The following is an 8003-nucleotide window of genomic DNA, read 5'->3' as shown; positions in this document are numbered from 1 at the left end:
CTTGGTCAGGCTGGGATATCCTCTAGCGGGATTCCTTGGTCTGGCTGATCAAGCTGAGATATCCTCTTGTCAAGCTGGGATCCCTTGGTCCCTTGACCCTTGGATTTCAGTCACTCCCATGTAGAAGAGGGTGTTGAGTTTCTTCCGTGGCCATTAGTTCACCTTTGGGGATGGCCTAGGGCTCGTGACCCTTGGATTTTTGCCACTCCCTCGCGGATGAGGGTGTTGGGCTCTGAATTTTTCCTTAGCCATTAATCCATCTTTGGCTTGTGGACGGCTTAGGGCTCGTGACCCTTGGATTTTAGCCACTCCCTCGCGAAGGAAGGTGTTGGGCTAGAGTTTTCCATTGGGCCTTAGTCCACCTTTGGGGACGGCCTAAGGCTCGTGACCTTTGGATTTTAGCCACTCCCTCACGGAGGAGGGTGTTAGGCTAGAGTTCTTTCATGGCCATTAGTCCACCTTTGGGGATGGCCTAGGGCTCGTGACCCTTGGATTTTAGCCACTCCCTCACGGAGGAGGGTGTTAGGCTTGAGTTCTTCCGTGGCCATTAGTCCACTTTTGGGGACGGCCTAGGGCTCGTGACCCTTGGATTTTAGCCATTCCCTCGTGGAGGAGGGTGTTGGGCTAGAGTTTTTCTGTAGCCATTAGTCCACCTTTTGGGGACGACCTAGGGCTCGTGACCCTTGGATTTCTCTTTGGCGAAGTGTTGGCCTTCGTGAGATTGTTATTAGATGGAGAGAATCCGAAGTCTTGCCATTAGTCGTAAAAGAAAGAGTACAAAGAGGTTCGAGGAATTCCCCTCCTCATTGAAAAAACTTCCTTAAGTTTTGGACATTCCAGGTATGCTTCAAGGACTTGCCTTCCATGTCTTCTAGTCGATATGCCTCTCGGACTTAAGGATTCTACCACTCGGTACGATCCATCCCAATTCGGAGTTAGTTTATTCGCGTCTCGAGGATGACTCACGTCGAACCGTCACAATATAAGATCTCAAGACATGAAACTCCTAGCGTGGACTCATCAGTTATAGTACCTAGCAATGCGGTGATTACACACAGCTTTCCGAATTTGCAACAGGTTCCGGCGCTCATCTATCCCCAGCGGGCTGTTTTCTTTCTCTCCAGGACGGTGTCCAACTTCGCTCTCGGAAGCGATCCCGTGTAGGAGACCTTCTCCTATTATCCGACTTGGACTCAACTCTACCCGAACTCACACCTTCTTGGCCAGCGAAATCTCGGAGGTAACCCCGATTGATAAGCTCTTGAATCTCTTCTTTTAACTGGATGCAGTCCTCTGTAACATGACCATGGTCGCGGTGGAATCGGCAATACTTCCTTTTGCTTTGAGTGTTGGGTGGAGACCTCAGCGGTGGAGGACGCCGCAAATAATCCTTATCCTCCAATGCCAGTAGAATCTCGGCTCGACTGGCATTGAGAGGAGTATAACTCATCGGGCTTTCACGTGCACCCCCGAAACTCGGGCGATCTGGAGCTCGGGAGAGGCGATAGTCCGTCTTCTGCTCCACCACTGGCTTTTTCTTCTCCTTTTCTCTTTCCTTACTTTCAGGTTGTTTCGCCCGCTTCACCTTCATCACCTCTTCAGCATTAATGTACTTATTAGCCTGGGCCAAGGCCTCTGTAAAAGTACGAGGTGGAGTCTTGGCCAAGGACTGAGAAAATGGCCCAGCTCTCAAGCCATTCTAAAGAGCCACCATTGCGATCCGCTGGTCGAACTCGTTGATACTCAATGCCTCCTCGTTGAACCTCGCCACGAAATCCCTTAGGGATTCACCCTGATTTTGCTTGATGCTTACCAGAGCCATGGAAGACTTTCGGTGGCGCTTCAAAGGAGCGTAGTGGGCTAAGAAACAGGTCTTCAGCTCTTCCCAACGGTTGATGGAACGATGGGGAAGACAGGAGTACCAGGTCCGGGCATGTCCTCCCAAAGTAGTCGAAAATGCCCGGCACCACATCGCGTCCGACCCCGATTGCACCAGCATGTGAGAGGAGAAAAACTCGACGTGATCATAGGGATCTGTGCTTCCGTCATAGAGCTTGATGGAGGGGATACGAAACCTTTCCGGTGGAACCTCTGCCATGATGCCCTTACTCAAAGGTTGGTTAGAGCCGAGGTGGAGCAACTCTTCATTTCCCTTCTTGAGTTCCTGGACTTGCTTCTCTAGGAAACACAATCGCCTCTCCTGCGAAATCCCTCTTTCTTGCGAGGGGGCAGAAGTGGATCCTGTCGCCTTAGAGGAGTGGATTTCCTGGCCCGTCTGGTGGGATTGACGAGGCTCCCGAGCAGGAGGAGGTGACTGATGCTCAGCCCGCTGAGAGGGCACATGCTAACGATGTTGTTCAGTCTAGTGTAGATAACCAGTCAACAACTCAGTTAGCTGTTGGACCTGGTTTTCTAACCTGGTGAGTCAGTCCTCCGGCATTGGATTGGCTGGAGGTGGTGGATTCTCCCCTTGCTGCGGGGCTTCTAGATTGGCTCTGACCTGGCTACGAGTCACGTCTCTTCGAGGAGCCATGTAGTTAGTTATGACAAGGAGCGAAAGTCGTTTGACACTCGTGGAAAGAACGAGGTCCGAGGTGAGGAGTTGAAGTCCGAAGCGCGAGGTAGGGAATGAAGAGGCTAGCGAGTTTGGACGTTGGCCCCACGGTGGGCGCCAAATGATGATGGTATTTGGGACTGACCACCACGTGCCACCTCTGCGATTGGACCTCGGGAATGGAACCTCGGACTTGGGGATGTCGGACCTCGGGTGTAGAACCTGCAAGACAATGGAGGGCCGGGGCTTGGATCCCCCGGGGTGGACTCCGACGCTCAAATCAGTAGAGTAAATGCAAGTAGTAGTAAATGAGAGAGCTGTAGAGCTTGAATATACCTGGTGAGAGTCCTTGTCTTTTATAGGCGAACCCGTTTTGGGTACCCGAGATGAGCGGGCACGACTCCCGAGAATCCTGATCAAGTTGGAACGGGTCTTGCGGTTCGGCCCGGATTTCCCGGGCTCCGCTCCAGAGTGTTGACTTGCCACGTGTCGGTCTCTCCGGTGATCCACGTGGCAGGTGAGACTATTAGCGCGTATGGGTATTCTAGTAATTTTAGGTAATGCCACATCAGTGAGTTTTGGACTTATTTGGATGGAATATGAGGTATTCGGATACCCTTATGGCTTTTTGGATCACTCATTCGGTTGGGGTGCTTAGCATCCGGATGCAAGAAGCAAAAATTGAAACTGAGCTAAGGGTATATAAGTGTTATCCTGATGTTACAATGACTCATTCGGATGACTTCTTTGAATTTTTTGTGAGTTACATTCGAATAAGAGTAAAGTCATTCGGATGTCCCATGTTTCAGCATTGCGATTACCACATTACAGCCCGATTTTGATCCTAATGCAGCCCGAATCTCTCAAAACTCAAAATATGAAAGTTGTATATCTTTCTCTTGTCTTTTCACATCATCTTGAATCACCTCAATTAGAGCTTGTACTAGAGAGTTATGCCTCGAATTTGAAAGGGTGTCGAATCTGTCCAAAATTTGCGCTTTTCATTTGAAGCCTCTCATATCCAAATGTAGGCCTAAGCATCTGGATATCTTCTTAATCCAACAAATGCGTGTTTCTGGAAACAAGTTCCCAAGCCATTTTCTTGCCCTCATTTCTCATGATAAATATGTGATAAATATGAAAATTAATTTTGTTAAAGGTGTTTAAGTGGAAACTCATTTCTCATGATAAATATGTGATAAATATGAAATTGTGAGTTTAAACTTTTTTATACCTATTAACGTGAACATTTTTTTGTTATTTTTTATGAATAAAAAAATAAGTTGAATAAACTATTAAAATAATGCATGAATATCATGATTGTCTTCAAAATTAATTAACTCATAGAAACAGAATTTTCCAGTGCAATTTCAAAAGACATGAGAAAGATAAAGGGATAATGTCCTTGTTTTTTCATATGTATGTTTATTTTATTAGATTGTGCAGGTGTTCTTTATACATAAACAAATTATTAACAAAAGGTGTTTAAATCGTATATATTACTTGTCCTCTTGCGATGGAAGCTTATTTTTTTTCCATCTTGAAATGTAAACAATTTTTTCATTCATTATTTCTTACAAATACAACCAAACATGAGATTTTTCTCGTTGGTTTGGTTTTTAACTTTCAAAAGGTGTTTAAATCGTATATATTACTTGTCCTCTTGAGATGGAAGCTTATTTTTTTTCCATCTTGAAATGTAAACAATTTTTTCATTCATTATTTCTTACAAATACAACCAAACATGAGATTTTTCTCGTTGGTTTGGTTTTTAACTTTCAAATTTGTTTAAAGAATATCTCGTTGCAAGAAGTTTAATTGGGCTACCACTCTATTTGGCACTTTTGGTGTACAAATTCAAGAGAAAACATGTATGGATGAATGAAGACATTGAGAGTTTCCTTCAAAGTCAAGCTGGTAGTAAGATGACTACAGGGTTCAACCACAAGCTAGGCGAATGAGGCTTTGCCCATGTCTATAAATTAAAGGAAAGTTTCGTAGCAGTAAAATTGTAGCCGTAAAAATGTTAAAGAAGTCCAAAGTTACTACACGAGAATTTATCAATGACGTTGCCACCATTGGGAAGATCCATCATGTCAACGTGGTTTGTCTTGGTGGATTTCAAGTTGGAAGATCTAACCAGGCTCTTATATATAATTTTATACCTAATAGGTCACTTGAAAAGTACATATTTTTTGAACAAAGAGATTCATCCTTGACTTATAACCAAATGTTCAAGATTTAGTTTGGTGTGGCTCGTGGAATTGAGTACTTGTGTTGCGGCTGTGACATGAAGATCTTGCATTTTGACATCAAGCCTCACAACATTCTTCTTGATGAGAATTTCACCCCAAAAGTTTTAAATTTTGGGTTGGGAAAACTGTACCCAATTGATGATAGCTTTGTGTCTTTGACTGCAGCTAGAGGGACATTCGGCTGCTCCAGAGTCGTTATATAAAAAGAATGAAGGGTTTTTCACAAGGTTGATGTTTACAGTTTCAGAATGTTGCTAATGGAAATGGCAGGCAAGAGGCAAAACTTAAATGCCTTTATGGATCACTATAGCCAAGTTTACTTCCCTTCATGGTATTAGGATTTATGATTCAAAATGTATTTTTATATAATTGATATGTGATGTTTTTTTGAATTTTGTTATATACATTTGGGTTTCATCTTATTTTCATTTAGATAACATTTTAATGTATATATGATCTGCTGATTATTTTGTGGGCTAAATAGCCATTGGGCTGAGATATGTTTCATGAGCCAAGCCCATATTCGTGTGGCCCACGCGAGTTTGCCTCTGCCCAGCTTGGTTGCTTGCTGCTATATAAGGGCAGCTTCATGCCCTAATTGCCACAAATATGCTATTCCTCTCATTCTCTGAAACCCTATGTTCGGTGCATGAAGTGAGACTCTCTCTCGCTCGTAAATCCTTCTCTTGTTCGATTGACTTTGGTTTTGTGGTAATATCACTTGGTAAGGCTGTATTGTTTTAATCTTTGTTGTTGAATCGCCTGAGGCGTGAGAGATTTGATGTAATTGATAGATCAGATTCTTGACATGATCTTGAGATCAATAGAACATATCCTATACTTGTTCTTGTATTTTCTTTCTTGTTTTTAGTTTATGTATTTGCAATACATTTTGGTCTTGTTGTGATCTTGTAATCCAGTTGTAATAAAAAACTATTAGTGGATTAAATAAGAGGCAGAGCCTCTGACGTGAATATAATCTTTTGATCCGAACACGTAACTCACTGTGTTGTCATTTCTGTTTCTATTTTACTGCACTTGCTCTCAGTCGGTTTGGCTTATTGAACAGGGTTGCAATATATCAACACATAGGCATATAACTAGTTAAATAAAGGGAATGGGATAGAAATGGGGATGCCAGTGAGGAGGATGAATTGCTAGTGAAAAAGATGATGTTGGTGGCTCTGTGGTGCATTCAAATGAAACCCGATGATCGCCCATCAATGAGCAAGGTCTTGGAGATGCTCCAGGGGAGTGTTACACTCTTGCCTATGCCTCCTAAGCCCTCTGTTTGTCTATAAGAAATGTGAGATAAATAGATTGGAATCAATACAAATCTTACAAGGGCAAGCATTGATATATATTTTCATTTACTATGAACATAAGTGGAAGTAAATTTGATATTTCATGTCAAAAATAATGTGCATATATAGCTAGAGAGAGCGTGCAACCATGCATATCATTGAAAAAGTCAAGCCACATGTGTTTGATTGTTTGGCAGTGGGTTTTGTCTTGTTAGGCAAAGAAGGCTGCTTTGACATGTTAGGGAGTTAGGGAGTTAGGTATCCTTGTTTTGTTAGGCAAGGTGGGCTAACCATTGTTGACTTGCTTGCCTTCCATTCTCCTATAAATAGCCATGCTCTATTCTTGTATTTATCATCCCTAGTCAAGAGGATCCATTCCCAGTTTAAGAGGAATCCCTAGTTGAGAGGATATATCCCATGTAAGAGGATCATCATTGTATTCCCAAGTAAAGATGATAGATCTCAGTTTGAGAGGATCTGAGAGGATCCAGAGAATGTGAGGGATCTGTTTGAGAGTTTTTGTTACAAAGAGATTCTAGTTGTAATTTCTTCTATAAAATTTATTCAGTGAGTAATAGATTTATTTTCTCTCATTTTTCTCTTCTATCATTGTTATTGATTCTCTAAATTTCTCATCAATCATCTCAATCTTATTCCAACATATAATAAGGCACATTTGCTTCAACTTTGTATACCATATTTACTTATAAGATGTTATTAAATTAATGTATCTTTATTTATGTTCTAATATAATTGCTTTGTACAATGGGCATTTTGATTTCTTTTCTATTTGCTTCGTTGACTTGCTTAACTCATTTGCAAGAAAGATGACAATTTGAGTGGGGCTCAAGGTGAATTTTAATGATTGTTGACATTGTTCAAGACAAATATTAAGAATTCTCCAATTTAATTTTGTTAGAATTGGGGTAAATATAATATTTATATGCCTTGGGTAAAGATGTAAAATAGGCTGACATATCTGGTTAGATAGTAACACCACACGCTTTGTAAGAAAGTGATGTGTTGTACCTCTAGCCCTAAGGTGGGGTTGGCACAATACAATCAATACTAGCTATATTGGGTTGCATTGTGAGTTAGGTGACTAGTCAAATTGGATTAATTTATTAGTTTTTTAATTCATAATTTTAAAAAGTAATACATTTTAATAATATACAAAATTATAAATAAAAAGGTAACATAAATGTATATACAAACACGTTGATGCCTAAAGGAGTTGTTGGCGTGATTGAAAGATTGACTAGGTTACACGGAAATAGAAATGAAAAACGTTTTTGATATAAAATAAAAATAAATAAATAATATTTTTTTAAAACAAATGAAAAATGAAAATGTAAAATAAAGTATGAATTAATAAAAATATATATATAAAAAAAAATTTGGAGGGGGGAACTAGAATTGAGTGCGACAGAACTAGAGGCGGCAATTGGAGATCTGGTGACCCATCGTCTTCCCCACTACAGGCAATCGCTAGAAACAACCACCACGGTGATCGCGACTTGAAGATCCGAAACCCTTTGTCTTCCCTGTTCCTAGCACCCAATGGCGACGAGAAGTAGAGTCGGCGAAGTGGTCGGGGACGGCAGAGGATGCAATTTGCAGATCTAGGAAAACCCTTCGTCTTCTCTAAAGCTGGATACATTCTTGGAAAACCCATAGTAGGATGTGTGCAACATCAGCATGAACCAAGTGGGGAAGATATCAGGCACCGTCGACGGACCTAAAACCCTCACAAGAACCTACTCCTGCCAATGATTGATCTGGCGATTCCACACGCAGAGTCCTTCGCCTCCACCATCGATTTGGAGCATTATCGCTTCGATCTGTGACTATGAGTAACGGCAGCTCCCCTTCATCTTTTCTGGAGCTTGA

The 8003-nt window shown here is 41.7% G+C and overlaps 1 protein-coding gene and 1 pseudogene across 1 annotated transcript; one reads left to right on the top strand and one right to left on the bottom strand.

Moving 5' to 3' along the window:
- Window positions 1–1087: 1087 nt before the first annotated feature.
- LOC127791001 (uncharacterized) lies at window positions 1088–1972 on the bottom strand. The gene is made up of 2 exons (XM_052320738.1): window positions 1712–1972; window positions 1088–1669 (listed from the first exon to the last, which is right to left on the bottom strand). Exons 1-2 carry the CDS (start codon window positions 1970–1972, stop codon window positions 1088–1090), a joined length of 843 nt encoding a protein of 280 aa, XP_052176698.1.
- Window positions 1973–2057: 85 nt separating this feature from the next.
- LOC127791000 (rust resistance kinase Lr10-like) lies at window positions 2058–6110 on the top strand (annotated as a pseudogene).
- The last annotated feature ends 1893 nt before the right edge of the window (window positions 6111–8003 follow it).

Source organism: Diospyros lotus, chromosome 14 (assembly GCF_014633365.1).
Source record: "Diospyros lotus cultivar Yz01 chromosome 14, ASM1463336v1, whole genome shotgun sequence".
Lineage (NCBI taxonomy): Eukaryota > Viridiplantae > Streptophyta > Magnoliopsida > Ericales > Ebenaceae > Diospyros > Diospyros lotus.
The sequence above is the reverse complement of the archived record's forward strand: the minus strand, read 5'-3'. Positions and strand labels throughout refer to the sequence as shown.

Bases quoted from the DNA above. Each gene is read 5' to 3' on its own strand.
- LOC127791001 (XM_052320738.1), bottom strand. From the start codon at position 1,972: ATGTGGTGCCGGGCATTTTCGACTACTTTGGGAGGACATGCCCGGACC. The intron at 1,670-1,711 runs GTGGCTCTTTAG...CCATTTTCTCAG, and splicing joins TCGACCAGCGGATCGCAATG to TCCTTGGCCAAGACTCCACC.